This window comes from Eumetopias jubatus, unplaced genomic scaffold (genome assembly GCF_037043125.1).
Source record: "Eumetopias jubatus isolate StellerSeaLion01/CBP00866 unplaced genomic scaffold, mEumJub1_p1.0 scaffold_8, whole genome shotgun sequence".
Lineage (NCBI taxonomy): Eukaryota > Metazoa > Chordata > Mammalia > Carnivora > Otariidae > Eumetopias > Eumetopias jubatus.
In genome coordinates this window covers 105,015,324-105,033,806 of record NW_028274814.1, presented here as the reverse complement: position 1 = coordinate 105,033,806, position 18,483 = coordinate 105,015,324, and the positions used below count along the sequence as shown (strand labels likewise).

General features: G+C 36.2%; 1 protein-coding gene across 2 annotated transcripts in view; it reads right to left on the bottom strand.

Annotated features, from left to right (window-relative positions):
- Positions 1 to 18,483, bottom strand: part of ACSS3 (acyl-CoA synthetase short chain family member 3) — a 145,846-nt gene that overhangs the window by 74,691 nt on the left and 52,672 nt on the right. For both annotated transcript variants that reach the window (XM_028105411.2, XM_028105412.2), the window contains 4 exons: positions 18,251 to 18,385; positions 14,551 to 14,691; positions 4,659 to 4,739; positions 4,484 to 4,579 (listed from right to left, as the gene is read on the bottom strand). In XM_028105411.2, coding sequence (XP_027961212.1) covers positions 4,484 to 4,579; positions 4,659 to 4,739; positions 14,551 to 14,691; positions 18,251 to 18,385 — 453 coding nt within the window. The remainder of the gene's footprint in view (positions 1 to 4,483; positions 4,580 to 4,658; positions 4,740 to 14,550; positions 14,692 to 18,250; positions 18,386 to 18,483) is intronic.

Sequence of the window (18,483 nt, the reverse complement as noted above, 5' to 3'; positions counted from 1 at the left end):
TTTTCCAACTTAGTTATAACCACTTTTGAGTTTTTTCAGCCGATATAGTTATAGATGTGTATTAAATTCCAGAATATAAAAAAATTATCTTTGCTGAGAAAAAGGATTCATTTATTATTCATTCATAAAATATCATGACCATTTACACTCAATAAGATATGTTTTATGGGGCACCTGAGTGGCTCAGATGGTTAAGCGTCTGCCTTCGGCCCAGGTCATGATCCCAGCGTCCTGGGATCGAGCCCCACCTCGGGCTCCTGGCTCAGCAGGGAGCCTGCTTCTCCCTCTCCCTCTGCCTCTCTCCCTGCTCATGCTCTCTCTCTCTCTGTCTCTGTCTCAAATGAATAAATAAAATCTTTTTAAAAAAAGGGAGATGTTTTATGAACTCTAGATGACTTGAGCACACAACGAAATAGTACTTCAGAACATCAATTTTTATTAAATCAAAATTCATCATTATGTAAAAATATCATCACACTCACCAATTCACTATCTACCTTACAGCTTTGAAATGCTGTAATTCATTAAAAATGAAAATAAAACTTTGAACATACTGAGCTGTATATGATTTTATTTCTCTTTAGAAAAGTTAATCCTATGAGAAGTTCATGAAGGATCTGTTATCTAGTCACTATAAAAAGAATGTATTTTTAATTTTTTAATGGGAGATTTCAGCTTCCTAAAAAAAAAAAACCAATAATCAGACTAAAATAAAATATTATTAATTTGGTAATACACCTAAAATTGGGGGACAAATGGGATGATCATTTTGCAGAGGTTCCTAAATATTTTTTTCACTTGCTGGCCTGGTGACAAGACAGAACTCATCTTCAGTTTATTTTAATTTTGTTTTAATTAATCAAGCAAGCAAGTTTTTTCCCTATATTTTGCACGTTCAAGTTGTCAATTAATCCCCTGAGCAATGGTTCATTTACACAACAAATTTTACCTACTACCTGGAAGGCACTGTGCCAGGCCCCGGGGGGGGGGGGGGGAGGTGGGCACAGAAATGACAAACATCCCCTGTCCTCAGAGTTTCCAGTATCATAGCACGGAATCTACAAGATCAGAGGAATCTAGATGGTATAACGGAAGCACAGAGAACACTTCAATCAGCCTGAGGAAAGCAAAGGAAATACCAGAGAGATGATATTTAACTTGCTCCCTTAAGAAAAAGCATCAGTCTGCAACATGATCAGGACAAAAGTGGAATTTTACTATCAGGAACAACGCAATCACTTCCAGTTCTGCTCATGTAAGTGCCCATATTACAGGATTTTTAAGTGGAAAGTTGAGTCAGAGGCCAGGAACCAGAGATAAGACTTTAAATATAGGCAAAGGGCAGATGACTATCAATCACGTGTATTAGGCAAATGGGTTTAAATTATGTTTTTTTTTAAGAGACAAGAGTTCTTTGAAGGTTTTCTATTTCTTTTAATTTTTGAATTAAACTTTTTATCCAGATTCTTCATTTGGCCTCCACTGATACCCAACTGGGAGAATGCTTCTCATTGCAACTGGTTGGGTTCCATTTTCAACAGTGGGTTTCCACTGATAACTCCCTGGCTGGGGAGGGGGGGTGGTAAGAGTGTCCTGTTACTGCTCCCTGCATGGCCTTCTCTGACACCACCCCAATGGGGAGTGAGAGGGGTACCTCATTACTGATGGGAGGAGGTAAAAGTCCAGACCCCTATGGGTTTCACTGTCACTGCAAGTTTGAGGGGTCCTCATTACTACTAGGCAGGGATGAAAGTCTTGGCTCCCTAGTTGAACTTCTGGGACACCCCTATGGGAAGATGGAGGGTTACCGCTCCTCCTTACAACCAGACAAATGTGGAAGTCTAAACTCAGCTTTTGCTGTTGTGGGGGGAGGGGGTGCAGGGAGAGACAGCATGGATTTTTCTGTGGTGTCTGCCTAGAGTAGAGCCATCTAAAGTTTTATGTTTTACTTAGGCTGTCCCTTTCCTACTTCTTTGGCTTAAGAGATCATGCTTCTTTTTTTTTTTCTTTTTTAGTTTTTTGTTTGTTTAGTTTTTGGTTTAGTTTTTTCGTTGTTATCATTGGCATTTCTGGGTTGCCAGCTTTTTCAGCAGCAAATCTAGGATATATGCAGGAAAAATAAAACCCAGGATCTTATCACCATGTTGATCCTTGGGTCCCAAGGTCCCTAACGCCAGTTTCCCTTCTTCTGTCCACCTTTCAGCCTTTTCATGTTTGTTCTAGACACGCTTGTGACTTTTAGTTCTAATTAGAGGGAGGAATAGAGGAAAGTATGTCATCTTCATCTTTGCAAAAGCAGAACTCAATCCTTTGAAGGATTTTAAGCAACAAAGTTCTATGTTGGCTTTTGCATTTTAGACATGTAATTATATGTGGTTAAAGCTCAGAGAATGGAGGGAGAGTAGAGGTAGCCTGGAAGGACGCTTAAAGGCAGAAGCACCTGTTAGAACGTGCTCTAGACTGATTATCAGATGATAACCTGAAATACACAACCAGAGAGCACAGGCACAAGTCAGATCAGAAGCCAAACGCAGAATATACACCAATTAACAACGTACTTATGCATGCCAGCTGAATATCAGCTCTGAATATATGGCAGGAAGCATGGAAAAGAGAGGACACTTTTGATAGGTACTAAAATATAAATTCAACAAAATGTAATGAGTGATAGGGTGTGACATGTAAAGATCACGAAATTAGAATCACTCCTCAATTCTTAGTTTGGATGACTGGGTAGATGCACAAAAAATTAAAAAACTACAAAGTACATGGAAAGTATGTGGAAAGAAAATGAATTTTGCAGGGAAGAATGGAGATGGTGAGTTCAATTCGTGTCATCTTGAGCATAAGATGTGTATGGGCCATCCAAAGATGGGCTAACAATAAGTTGGTGCTCATCAGGAAGATCTGATACAGAAATAGGAGTACTTGGAAGTCCTGGTTTAACTAGTACTACTAAATCCAACTACATGGAGATTACCCCAAAAATATAAGCAGAATGAGAAAAGAAGGCTAAGAATTAATACCCCTATAAGCCCCAATGTTTAGGACCAAAGTATGAGAAACCAAGAGAGGAAAGGAGGTCAAGCTGTCAGAGAGATAGGAGAACAGAGGAGTAGAGCTCAATTTAGTTTCATGAGCATTCACTGAGTGTTTAGTGTGTGCTATGCACGTGCTGGAAGACTGGTTCTTGAGGGTCTCACGGCCTACTAGATAGGAACAGATAATATCAAAACAGTACACTCAGCTCAGTGATCAGTGATAGACACATGCTCAGGGGGCAGTGGAACCATGGAAAGGGCACTAAACAAAACCAAAGGCTGTAAGAGGAAACTTTGAAAACATGGTAACATCTAAGCAGAGTCTTCAAGCATAGTAGGAATTAACCTGGTAAGGAAAGATACAGGAAAAGTCATGCCAGGAAGAAGAAACAGACAGAAAAACAGCAAAAGGACATGGAGCTCAAGAGGAGAGAGAATTACTTGCAGGAAACAGCATGGTTGATGTGCCAAGAGAGTGAAAAGAAAATCAGACTGAAAACCTTTTGACTTGGCCACTTATGAAGTCACTGTTGACCTCTGTTGCGGTAGATTCTAGGAAGCGAGGTGGACAGAAATTGCACCACAGTGGGATATGGAGTGACTAGAAGAATATTAAATTCAAAAAGTGTGGATTTGGTACTTTTTTCAAGGAGTTTAGTGGAGAAGAAAATAAAGATGGGATAGCCAGAGGTGGGCAAAGGTCTAAAAAGCTTTGTTTTGTTATCAGAAAGAATAGAGGATGTTTACACAGTGTAGGAAAGAAACCAGAGTAGAGATAAAAGGTTTTAGAATGTAGTTATTATAGTTAATCTTTTACATAAAAATACTTATAAAACAGCTACACTCTTCTTGAGCACATCATTCCAAGATAAAGACAAACAACTGAGCCCCTTTCATGGTGTTAAAATCATATTTCAAATAAACTCAAAAAATAAAAAAAAGCTGATGGTAAATGCACAAGAACGGTATATTCTTCAGCTCTAAATGCAGCTTAATACTTCTAAATATAAATACTTATAGTGGCACCTTCAGCTCTGTTACATTTGTGTTATCTATACCACAATTCATCATAGGTATTCAGTGTGGTTTATTTTGTTTACTTCAAAGGGAATGATTATTTAAAAAAAAACAACATTATTTTATTGCAATAACTTTGGTATGATCCTTTCTAGAAATCCTTTAGGGATAGACATCAAGCTGATTAGTATATGTTTTTCGTAATATAATTTTTACTGGCTTTGTTCAGCACAATTTAAAAAGCTGGCTATTATTTTTCTTTATTCCTTTCTCTTTTGAAATCATATTTTTAACTGGAAGAATATATAAAAATGTCTCCTGCCCCCAATCCAAATTTTTCTGTTCCCACTTAGAAACTACTTCTTTTAAAAGTTTCAGTAAAAAAAAAAAATTATCTTTAGGTGCTATTAATCTCATTTTATTACCTCATATAGGACTGTCGTGTTCCCATGCAGAAGAGGTCCATAACAGATATAGGAATGGCCAACAACCCAGCCTAAGTCAGAGGCTGCCCACCACACCTAAAAAATAAGAAGATATTAAATACGTAAGTGTTCACCAGGGAAATGTCATATATCATGAATTTAAAGCCATGATTACCTCTCCAGGTTTAAGTCCATAGATAGAAGACATTGTCCAGTTTAGCATCACAGCATATCCCCCAGTGGGTCTAACAACACCCTAAAGGAGAGAAAACATGAAGTCAGCGTCAGCAACCAGTGGGTTAAAAGATTCTCTGCCCTCACACTATCCATCTTAAAAAGTCCCTGTTCAAATTATTATTTATTCTACAAACTACATACTACTTTGGCTTTCATATAATTGTATTTACATCAATATTTATTTGGTTCCCTCAATCATAAACACAGAAACATTTGTCTACATCAGTTCACTTCTAGAATCCATTTTCACAGACCATTCTTGACTTTCTAAAGAAAACTTAAGGCCTCACAGAACCACAAGTAATAAAAAATTTTTTTCCAGGGGTGACATAAATTAACGACATTACATTTACAGACATTTTTCCAGACCAAAAAAGGAAACTCTCAAAATTAAGTGCACAGAAAAGTCAAAGGTAATTGCGTTCTTCAAACACAGGCTAACATAAGGATGGCTATTCCTTAATATTATTAAATAATAATAGGATGCTTAGAGGAAATAAAGTCACATTCTAACTGGAGCCTCATTACAATGGTATACTGGGGATTGTGCTAGTATAGTATTAAAGCTAAACAATCCTTTAATGATGAATTCTGGAATTCTGACAAAGCAATCCTCCTGGGCCAGAGCTAAGGCTGACAGATTTGCCTTCTATTACATTTGGGGCAAAAGTAGGGATTGCTACATCACAGTGTTAAGGCGTTCATGAACTAGTTTCTAGCAGCTATCCATGATATTGAACATATTCAACTGTAATACAAGATTAATATTTGGAAAACTGGCACAAGAGTCACCATAAATAAAAGCTGATGATAAATTTAATAATTGCATTTATTGCTTCACTATAAACATTAATCATCATTGGCTTAAAAAGGCTTAACCATGTGAATATTCAGAATGGTCAAGTGAATGCTTGCTAAAAAAACAAGCTATATTTCACTCACATGAATTTTGAAACTTCCTTTAGTAGAGCAATTAATATTACTCTATGCAGAAAATAATTCTTTTACCTAAAGGCAAACACGACCCTAATACACGTACTACTAGCTGAAACTTTCTAGCATAACTCAGAAGCTGCATACGTGAATCAGAGAAATGAAAAACAAACTGACTTTCCACTAGTTACTAAAGTTGCTGCTCTCCTCAGGTACCACTAATAAAACACAGGTATCAAGCTGTGGAACACATTTTATCTACCAGCAGAAACACCTGGCCTCTTGGCAAATGTCTCATGCAGCTTCCTTGGCATTTGACAGCTACTTTCTACATTGTATGACATGGTTAGCATGCAGCTGGCTCTCCTGATCGCCATCGGAGTATTAGTAATCCTTAGCCCCCTGCCAGTAGGTTTCACACGTGCATTTTCCCAGTATATTCTGTACTATCTTCCATGAACTTCACTCATTACTTTGTTTTATTGAGATCGTTTTTTATGATTCAGTACCTTGACGAATTTGATAGTCATCAACTTGCAAATTTTTTATTCATTTTGTGGAGAAGAAAAAGTGAAGCCTTTTTTCATAGATAATATGCTCTCCATATACTATGGTGGACAGTGATAAGTAATGTCAGTAATGATTTCATTTAAGATGTTTTAGAATTTTCTGTCCATCTACCAGTCCCTGCATTTAGAGCTCATTGTTATCAATAATTCTAAATATTATTATAACTAGGTACATTTTTAGATTATACGGCACAAAGGGTAAGACAAATCAACTGAGAATGATAAAAAGGAAGAAAAGGCTAGAAAAAAACACGAGTAGTAATTCACTTGTAAAACTAAAAAGATAATTTAAAGGAATAAACTATCAAATTTCTATTTACCTCTCAAGGGGACTTTATCCTTTACCCTTCCTTAAAGGATTATTAACCAATGCCGCTTTCCCCAGAAAATGGTGAGTGCTTAAATCCATTTGATGCCAAAAAAGCGGGACTTAAAAAATGAGACCGTGCATGAAAAAAACATTTAAAATTATAAAGTATCGGGACGCCTGGGTGGCTCAGTCATTAAGCGTCTGTCTTCGGCTCAGGTCACGGTCCCAGGGTCCTGGGATCGAGCCCCGCGTCGGGCTCCCTGCTCCACAGGGAGCCTGCTTCTCCCTCTCCCACTCCCTCTGCTTGTGTTCCCTCTCTTGCTATATCTCTCTCTGTCAAATAAATAAACAAAATCTTTAAAAAATAATAAACAAAATGAAATTATAAAGTATCTATAATTTAGTATCTTATTAACAAAAATATTTCCTTAGTTCTAGCAATTATTGCTTTTTATTTTTCCCTGTGCTGATACCACTCAAAAGCCAGAAATGTCCAAACAACTAAAGGTTGCCATCAAAGATTCTCATTAAAAACAACTGAAATGGAGCAAATAGAGAGAGAAAAGCCGTGATGTCTGTTTTTCATTGGTCTTTGATATCCACTTATTTCTATCTTTTTAAGGATGAGTATAAATATTTCTGTCAAGTATTTTACCATTCATTAATCTAGATAATAGATCTGAAATTTGGTCTTTGCCTCCAAAATATTTGGGTAATAATTACCAATTTTCTGAGTATTTGATATGGTGTAGGAAAAAAACCTGCATAATTCCATGTTCTTTCATGTAGATCTTTCATAGAAAGCTTGAAAGTAAAATAAAAATGGAAAGATTAGGTTGAAAAAGAGAATTTCCTTATTATAATATTAATATGTGACTAAAAAATAAGATGATAAAGCTTTTTTTGTTTGCTGCTTGTTTGTAATCACATTTTCGAGGTAATGATAATTAAAATGCAAAAGAGAAACTTTGTTCAGTCTCTGAAAACACATAAATCATGCTCAAAAATGAAATCATTATATTCTAATAGTCAAAATAAATCAGAAACTAAAAACTCTTTTAAACATATTTGAGGGACACCTGGGTGGCTCAGTCAGTTAAGCGTCTGCCTTTGGCTCAGGTCATGATTCCTCATCAGGCTCCTTGCTCAGCGGGGACCCTGCTTCTCCTTCTGCCTGCCACTCCCCCTGACTGTGCTCTCTCCCTCAGTCTCTCTCTCTGACAAATAAATAAATAAAATCTTTTTGAAAATAAATTAATAAATGAATGAATGAATAAATAAATAAATAAATAAAACATATTTGAAATCTTAAGTATGAGGTAAAAACACTTAATCATTATCAGTGCTTACCCCTAAAATCCAAGCATGCTGCATTTTGCTCTTGAATGTCTGTTATTACTTTCCTTATGTACTTGTATTCTATCTACCTTAAAAAGTAAAACATTGGATGAACTAATGTATTGTCAGAAAAGCCCTGTAACCTGCCAGTATACTGTTCTGGTATTTGTAGTATTAGTCATAACACTTAAAGTCTACTGGAGAACTTGAAAGATTTCTGAGTGGGAATAACACTCTATACCCCAGATAAAGACATGAAAGTGAATTCTACCTCAAAAATGCAAAAGGAGACAACGTAAGGGTACTTTTTAAAACAAACAAAATAACAACAATAACAATACATTTTTAATGTATATGGGCATTTTAAAAAACTTCAATCCACACAGGTAAAATTAAAGGCTGGTTATTAGTCACCCATAAATAGGACCACAGAATCATCCCAGATGGTTCTTTATGATTTCCAGTTTAATGAGCTGCCTTTGAAAACAAGGAAAACCACAAAATATCATAAATGGGGCCATTAAAGTCAAACATAAAATATAAAAGAGAACATGTCAGCATCAAGTGTGGTATGCAGTTTTGGTTGCCACAACTTAAGAAAAATACAGAACAACATGGGTTTTAGCAGCAGCAGAAGAAAGACTGAGTGTGGTAAGATTAAGAGCTTAGGATTCTTCATCCTAAGTGTTTTTTTTCCTTAGTTGATTTATAAAAATCTGAAAAGCAAATCTTAAAATACTCAGGTAAGAGAAGTTTTGAGTACTCAACAAAACTTCATACTTTCTAAGTTGAGCCCCTTTCTCATCCTACTCTGTAACAAGCTTATATAAAACAAATCTATGTGTAAATATATATGCTTATGCGTATGTGCATGCGTGTTTCAATTCAGCCTGACAAGTTGAGGAAAAAAACAAAAAGAAAGGGTAAATATTTTACCTAAATACAAGAAATCCATCAGGAGATGATGACTGGGGTCAAGTGAATTGAGAAATAAAAGATAGAGTTCTGATTACTTAAAAAATCCAACAGATCAACAATAATCTTGTTCTTATAATGGCTTTACTGATGATATCCCCTTTTTCTAGAATGTAACACCACCCCCACCCCTTCCCTGAACGTGGTTAGCTCCTACTTCATCAGAGAACTACTTAAAGACATCATGAAAGTGCCACCTCGTCTGGAAGTTGTCCCCAACCCCATAGTTTGTGTTATGTGTCTCTCCTGATTCTTCCTTGGCTCCTGGCCTGGCTCATGTCCTCAGAGTGACCAGCTGGACTGAGGGCTGCATCTTCCCCCCTATTCTGAGAATGCTTCTTCATCTTCAACACAGTAACTGCCATGCAGTAGGCATGTAATCCATTTGTTGACTGATTCAATACGTGAACAGTTGAGTGAATAAGCACATGTAAGAAAAATACAATTCTTGTTTTAAATAGTCTTCTTTGTTCAGGAGAAAGCTTTGAAACTTGTTGAACTTAGTGAATTGTATGGTTCCATTTGGGGTAGTGCATCAAACATAAAATCTCTTGCTGCAGGTTTTTGGAGGACTCTGAAGCTGCCTCTCAGAGGATACTTTAGCAGCAATATAAGTTTTTATTGATCTGAACAACTGTGAGATAAGAGGCAAAGGTATAGCAAGTTCAGTATTTTAACTGCAAGCATTGTACCACAGATAAAAAAAGTTCACTGCTTTTTTACTTGACTCTCTCCTATGTTTTGCTCTAGGGTAGGAAATATGAATGTCACCTAACATGTAGGAATAAAGGTGACATAAATTGTGTAAATGCACATCGGGACCAAAGGCCTACCTACCTTCTCATCATGCCTTCCTTTCTTTTTTGTTCACTTGCTTCTTTCTGGTTTGTTTCTTTTCTTTTTTTTTTATTATGTTCAGTTAGCCAGCATATAGTACATCATTAGTTTTTGATATAGTGTTCAATGATTCCTCAGTTGCATATAACACCGAGTGCTCATCACCACATGTGCCCTCCTTAATACCCATCACCCAGTTACCCCATGTCCCCACCCACCTCCCTTCTGTAACCCTCAGTTTGTTTCCCAGAGCCCAGAGTCTCTCATGGTTTGTCTCCCTCTCTGATTTCTTCCCATTCAGTTTCCCCTCCCTTCCTCTGTGGTCCTCTGCTCTATTCCTTATGTTCCACATATGAGTGAAACCATATGATAATTGTCTTTCTCTGCTTAACTTATTTCACTGAGCATAATCCCCTCCAGTTCCAACCATGTTGATGCAAATGGTGGGTATTCATCCTTTGTGATGGCTGAGTAATATTCCATTGTATATATGAACCACATCTTCTTTATCCATTCTTCTTTTTCTTTCTTTCTTTCTTTTCTTTCTTTCTCCCTCCCTTCCTTCCTCCATCCCTCCCTTCCTCCCTTCCTTCCTTCTTTTCTTTTCTTGAAGTGCGCTCGACATACAATACTATATTAGTTTCAGGTGTACAACATAGTGATTCAATATTTATGTACATTAGGAAGTGATCACCATGATAAATCTAGCTACTATCTGTCATCATACAAAGTTGTTACATATTATTAATTATATTCCTTATAGTTTGTACATTGTGTCCCTGTGTCTTATTTATTTCTTAACTGGAAGATGGTACTTCTTTATCCCCTTCCCCTATTTTGCCTATCTCATTAGCCCCTCTGCTCTGGCAACAATCAGATTGTCCTCTCTATCCATAGGTCTGTTTCTGTTTTGTTTTGTTTTGTTTTTTAGATTTCACATATAAGTGAATTCATATGGTATTTGTCTTTCTCTGCCTGACTTCTTTCACTTAGCATGAAGTCCTCTCATGGTTTCCTTTCAATCCTTTGCTTTCTTTCCCCCTTTCTCCTGTTCTCCTTTTCTGCTTTGGCACTGGACTTTTGTTTTGTTCCTTCGGTGTGTGCGTGTGTGTGATTATCACTGTCCCTTCATGATATCAAGCTGGAAGAAGATACATATGACCATCACTATATCTCCCTCTCCCCAAAGGACACCCCATCAAGATGAAGGATTCTTCCATCGTGCAGTACTTGGAAGTATCTGTAATAAAGGCACCCAAACTAAATAGGATAGAGGCCTACAACACCACAGAAATGTATGCAAAGCAGCTCAGTTGTGGTTGCTGGATTATTTACAGCAGCTGACAGATTAACCTCTCATACAGCAACCTGACAAATCCAGGGTTGGCAGATGCAGAGATGCAAATATGCCCTAAATATATCTGCAACTTCTAACCAAAGAACAGATTGCCTTATGAGTGTCTTAGATGTGCCTATGAGAAATGAGTATTTTTACTCACAACATTATTTTTCCTCATGAAGATCGAAGATTGAGAGAACAAATTATATGATGACATGAAATTTATACTTAAATGCTTCATAAATATATGTGTGTTCATCTTTCCTGCACTTCTATTCTGGGAATCCAAATATTAAAATTTCAGATCCCATTAATCCTGATTATACCTACCAAAAGTGAAATGAGAATCTTATGAATAAAGAGGAGTCTGGGAACTAACTGGAGAAGTAAAAGATCATTTAACAAATATTCTGAGGATTTATCATAGCCCAATTTTTAGGACAGTGACATAGTGGAGTCAAAGATGTATGAAATACATTCTAAGACCTCTGAGAACATGCAATGTTATGAAGATAAGTAAACAAAAACTAGCAGGGATAAGGTAGAATAAAATAAGTAGTATAAAGATTTGTTGACAATGTATAATTTCAATACAATTGAAATTCTAAAGTGCACTAAAGGGATGAAGGCAGTAGTTCTGAGGGACCTGAGAGATGACTACTTTTTCTTGCCCTTCTGCATGCCCTACTGTGCAAAATCTCCTCACTCCCATGCTTAAACACCAGAGTTCACTGATGACCCACAAAAGTCTATCACTCAACCCAGATGCACTTCTTGGACCCAGACCTTCACCTCCAACTTCTGGCTAGGCACCTCCACGTTAATGTCCCAAAGATGCATCATACTCAAGGTGTCCCCAAACTCGCAGTTTCCCCAGCCCTAAACCACCTCCTATGTTTAGTAAATATTCAAAACCCACTGAGAACACAGTGTCAAATTTTGGACCCTTCCTCTGCCTCACTCCTATCTTGTGAACAAAATCTGATTTCTTTTAATTAAGTGTGCTATCCTAAGTAGAGTCCTAAAAGCCTGAAAACAAATCTCCTTGCCTCCATCGTGTGTACCTATCTTCCCAACAAAATGTTGCAAGGGTTTACCTTCCTTCATGTTCTTCTCTCCCTCTTCAGTAGCATTAGTGTCCTCCATTCCTTATATACAGAACATGACCTAAACTTCTTGGCTAAATTTTAAGAGTCTGGCCCCTGCCTATATATCTAGTCATTTCTCCTCCTCACTTGTACCAGATGCACTAGCCATCCTGGAAACTTTCTTTGCTTATGCTAACCCTTTCTGCCTACACTGCTCTGTTCTCGGTGATGCCACTCCATGAAGACGTTTTATCCATCCTTCAAATGTCATCTTATAAGAGCTTTCTTTGACCACTCTTTGATGGAATACTCTCCCACTCTTCCCACCACTGGGTTCCATTACCATGCTTTATTTTTCTTCCTAACACTTTTCACATATTCCATAGCTCTCTGTTTCATGCCTGGGCCCTGGCTATAGAGTACAAACTTCTAAAAAGACAGCCAGACACATATTTGGGTGCTCAGTCATATTTGTTGAATTTACTGACTGTAATCCTTCAGATACTATTCAATCTCATCTTTTCCCTGAGAGAGAAAGAAATAGTGTTGTCCTTTTAGAGCAAGGATCACAGTCTACCTTGCACCATCTGCGTTCATGTATATTTCAAACCACTAGACTGAAGGGACTGTGGTTCACTCCTATCTTCTAGGACAGAATGAACACGCAATACACGTATATTGAATGGAGCTGAATTCAACATAGAGATCTATAATGTGAAATAGATTATCTTTAGGATGGCACATTAGGAAGAAAATAAGAATGACTGAATCTTCAAACTATCTTCAGTTTGGGCATCTAGGACTCCAGAAGAGAAGTTCTTGACCCAGACACAACCTGAAAAAGCTAGGATCCTTCTGTATTTGGAATCATGAACCACCACTTTTCAAATTTGACACTGTATACGTTACTGTCATTTCTCCCACATTGGCTGAATCAGTTTTGAGTTGCTGACAAACTCTTCTTCTGTTCCTGCCATAAAGATCCCCATCCAGGCCATGGTGAAGTTCAGGGTAATTTAAACTCTTGAAGTGGCAGAAATGTTCTTCTAAGAATCCTTCAGGCTTACAGGAGCTAAAGTGATTTTTGGAGGGTTCTTTTTTATTTGGTTAGGTTATACTATGTTTTCAGGGTCAGGGGTTTCCTCTCATGTTGATACTTTCCTATAGGATTATAACTTTCTGAATCCCCTTTTATTTTACAGCCAAACATTCAATTAGACTCTAGGTGGCTGGTGCATAATGCAGAATTGCAAAAGGTGGAGGGTTAAGGTTTGGGTTCAGAAGATCATTTGGACTGCTTGAACAAGGCACAGTCAACACCATGAAGGAATATTTTTCAGATGACCAGAGTTGTTACAGAAATCAAAAGAGTTTGATTCTATAATGACACAAATATATTTATGTATATGCATTTACTTATTTATTTATGCACTCAACAAAAATTTATTAAGTACCCAACTACATACAAAATACAAAGGTAGACTAAAATGTAATAAAACATGGTCTCTGTCCTCAGAGAGAATATATTCCCTACCAAATGTTTCCTTTTTTGACAAGCAAGTGAGTTTTCTATGGAACATCTTAATTTTTCTTTTTAAAAACTAATCAATGGAACCACTATTTTAAGAATATTAACAAATTATATTCTCAGAACTCTGATGCTACAGAAATTGAATATTAATAAAGAGGCCACTGCTCTCCAGGATGCAAGTGATCATGAAAGTCCCTTCTCCCACTAAAATTTTATGATTCAATGACTATTGAACTCCTTAATAAAAATGAATAGGAAGATGACATGGCAAGCCTTTATGAAGTTGTATGAAGAAGCAGTATTAATTGGAGATACAGGCAAAAGTGATTTTATTTGTTATCTGACACCTTCAAAAATATTGATACTTCTAACTTTGTTTTGTGAAAACATCTTTCATGTAAGCGGATTTAAAAATCCTCGAGTATCTTCAGTGCTGCAAACCACATAGTTCAATACTCTGGATAAATTGCCTGTTGTTCAAACTGTCTAGGTCAATTCTCAAACTTGCATTTATAACAAAGAATTAAATTCCCTTAGATCAAAAATCAATTCCATACTCTACAAAAGTTATACCTCAATTTAGAAAATAAAAATATTTCATTTAAAACACAGTTTTATAAAATTGTATTAAACCAACTGATGTTTGATCAAATATCCATTCATCTTAAGAGCTTACTAAAGCAATTGAAATTTGCTGATATACGTGAAGATTCTGGAAGAAATCGGGGCAAAGCATTTGACATTAAATGTAATTAATATTTTTCAAGATTTAAACACAACATTCCTTTAAGATATAAAGTACCCAAGTCTAATCCACTACGTATAATCTGCATTCTCAGTCAGTAATCAAATGTTCTCGGTGCGCAAGAATTCTGCTGCTACAGATACTTATCCCTCAGAGAGCAAATACCTTGGGCAGCCCCGTTGTTCCAGATGTGTAAAGAATATACAGCGGGTGCTCTGAAAGAACAGGAACACAGTCATGTGACTGTGCTTTGGCCATCTCTTCATGCCAATCGAGGTCACGACCTGGAGCCAAAGGAACTGCCTCCTACACAGGAAGTATACAAGAATATGCACTGATCAAAGGAGATTACAGTGGAACAATGGAGACTGACTAAATCTATATATATATTAGTCTGAGCAGCTGACTGAAAGTCTAGGCCTAGATAGCACTAAATATCAGATTGATGACTACATATTTCAGGGTCATGAGTTAAAAATATTCCTAAAAAGTCCAACAGTTTAATGTTGGCTTCAACTTGAACTGACCAAAGAACATGTTCTATTCAAATCTAAGGATACCTTTAAGAAATCCAAAGTGATGCAGTCATGTTTTCATCAACAGTCAGAACTTAACTAACAGAGGTTCATGTTTTCCACAAACATATGTACACTATTAACTTTATAAACCAATTTCTATTTTTCTAACTTCTTTTCTTTTATTTTGGAACTAAAGTCTTCACAATGAAATGTCAATTAACCTATTAAAATTTTTCTTTATACAAGGGCAATTTAGAACTAATACTGTGGCTGTCTTTCCAAATGAGAAAATATTAAATCATTTTCAGGGATGGGGGAGAAATCAATTTTTGCTTTTTCAAGAACAAAAATTCGTTTTGAAAATTAATGAACATAATTAATAATTAATATGGTAGAAATGTTTGTGTCCTTTTTTGTTCCTTGAGCCAGGCTCTGTGTTGTAAACTTCATGGTAACAGAGTCATGAGTTAGAGACAATTAAAAGAGATTAGACCTCTTTATTTAAAATACTGCCAACAAAACAAGCCAGATAGATAAAGAGTAAGGAAGTGGCTTATGGAAAAATTATTCTAATGGGGAGTCACAGCTATTTAAGCAGAATTAAGATTCAGTACATGCCTGATTATTTTCTGAAATGTTAACTAAGCTCCAGATGACACATCAGGAAGTTTATATTTGGTGAATTTATTAGTTTAGGCACAGGCAAGGCTACACATTCCTCAGTGAAAGTTAGTAAGATCCACCATCTAAAGAGAATATGTAACCATTCATTTCATCAAGGTGATCCCCCAGTGAAGCCCAGAGACTCTGAGGGATTTAGAAAAGCCAGGCCATTTCCATTTTTCAGGATACTGAATATATTAATCAGGGTTGTAAATATGGTCATATATTTAAATGAGTACATTTACAAAATAACACTTCAACCTAATATCACAAATAAAATGCCTTTGTGAATAAACACATTATAGATAACAATCAGAATTGAACTGCATAAAGGTGAAGTTTAAGGCCCAACTGGCTTCTCTGGCCTCACTCTGATAGACCCTGAATGTGCCAATGAGATAAATAAAAATAGTTAACTGTAACCAGATTGTATATTTCCAGTTGTTTTTATGAATCAGATAAACACAACTAATTTCAAATCACCAAGCCTTTGACATTACAATAACAGACCTATAAAAAAAATTATCACACTGCACAATGAAAAATGTCAATTGAATGATCACAAAATCGAATGAAATGAGGATTAAAAGAATGGTTATTCTTCAGGCTAAGAAAATCCTTTACAGATATATGTAAAGAAGACTTGGCAAAAGGAAGAGAGGGAAAAATCATCATTAGCTTTTACATATATACATTTACTTCTATAGACACGTCCTGTTATCATTCTTAAAAGGCCATATTGGCAGAGCACCAGAGTTGACTGATGTGATGTTCTTTTGATTCTGTCATTGCTTGCTTGAGGCTTCAGAATGGCAGCAAGGTTTTTACCTCCTTTGGCAAAAATGCAATCCTGGTTAATGAGACACACCACTGAGCCTCATAATTTGTGTCTCTAAACTGAAAGCAAAGCCAGTCCACCGGGCTTAATTACTAACTAAACAGCAGGCCTACCATAAAGGGCAAGAGACATCCAAAGCCCTCATCTAAAATAAAGATGAGTCAAAATAGAGGGCAGAGTCTCAAGAAAAAAGGAGAAAGAGAAAGTGAGCCATTTATGGGAAGGAGGGATGGAGGAGGGGATATCTACCTATAAAGAGGAAAGAGAAGAGATTTGCATTAGAAAAATCCGAATAGGAAACTTGCCTTTCCATTTCAAGTGTGTTTATAAAGTAAAAGAAATAGCATATATCTTGTTGATTAAAAGTCATTGAACCAAAGTTCAAATCTTGGCACCACTTATTAGCTGTGACTTTGGGCTATGAACCTCTCCATAACTCAGTTTCTTCATCTGTAAAATGGGGCCAGGAATAGCATCTATTTCATTGGTTTGTGAAAATTAAATAAGAAGTATATGAAAGTACTTAGCTTTGGGCTTAGTGTAAGTTCTATACAAATTCGTGAGTTTATGTATATGCAAATGCCACACACATACTCACAGAAACGCTTGTGTGTGTGTGTGTGTGTGTGTGTGTGTGTTCCCAACTTTCCTCCAACCTCCTCATACCCAAAGCCTCTTTTTTTTTAGTATATGTGCTGCCGAAGCGAGCACCCCAAAGCCTCTTTTATTGCTGACTCTGTATTCCTTGACTTAACAGCAACAAGCCTTCTTAAAAATATGCTTGAGGGCATCTGGAAGAAACTCAAAATTCTTTGAGACAGTAAGAATATTAAAATCAATGAGTGCAGCAGTTCATGAACCACAGACTACTAAAACTTTACACAGAAATTTAATGTGGTAATGGGAATTGCTAGGTGGTAATCAAAATGACATAGTTTTAATGCTTTCTATTCTTATATCTTGTCATTTAAGCATTTTCTGCAGATAACCTCTCAAAAGTTCCATAAAATTACATGATTCTCTGCATTCTTATCATTTTTCTTCTGCAAAAAATTTTAATCTGCTAGGAACCCAAGTTGGTTCCACTATAAATAGCTGACACTTGCATGGATATAAAAATAAGGTGATCATTAGATCAAATTTACTACGAAAAGCACTGTAAGATGTATTCATTGTGGTCTTAGACGGTTTTTTCTTCCTTCATGGATCACAAAATAATTTATCTGTTTAGAATATTCATATTTTATTTTCCTGAACATAGTTTTATTTCCAGACTAAATGCTTTCTTGAAAATTTTAAAAGACAACTTTTTTATATACAAATTAATCATACCACTCCACAAGGCAGGAGAGCTGAGGGATCAAGAATGTGGTCAGAGTGCGTGTGTTCAAATCATGACCCTGATTCACTAGCTGGGCAAGTTATTTTATCTCTGTTATTGGATTCCTCTTACATAACATAGGAATAATGCTGTTACCTAGCTCATAAGTTATCAGCAAGATTTTTTAAACTATTCATTAGTAGAGTATCAAACATCATATGGTAAACAGTGTTTGTTAGTATCATTGTGATTATTATAATTTAAATTAATACATGACACAATAGACTATGCATAGAATCCAATTCATTAACATTACATATTATATGTGTTTCAATCTTTTTGTTTTAAGCTATTTTTTTCATAAAGATGGAAAACATAATTCATACCTTTTTTTTTGTAAAAATGGTGACATTCGGGAAGTCTATTTAATAGTTTATAAATCTAGTGTTTTTTTCACATGGTCAAAACTAGAATCATCCTTAGCACATCACCATCAGCAAGCACCAAATTCAATACTCATATTACCATATTTGGACGATTATAAATGAGCACGTTATCTGGTTTGTGTTGTCCCAGTCTCAGTGCTTCTTCTAGAAGGGGAATGTATTCTACTCTTCTTCCAGGTTCAATCCCAAATGATGCTGTAACAACCACCTTGGGCTACAACAGAAAAATCACAATAATTGAGAAAGTTGAGCAATACTAATTAGGTGAGCACAATATTTCAGGTGCAGATTGGCAATTTAACATTTCTGAAG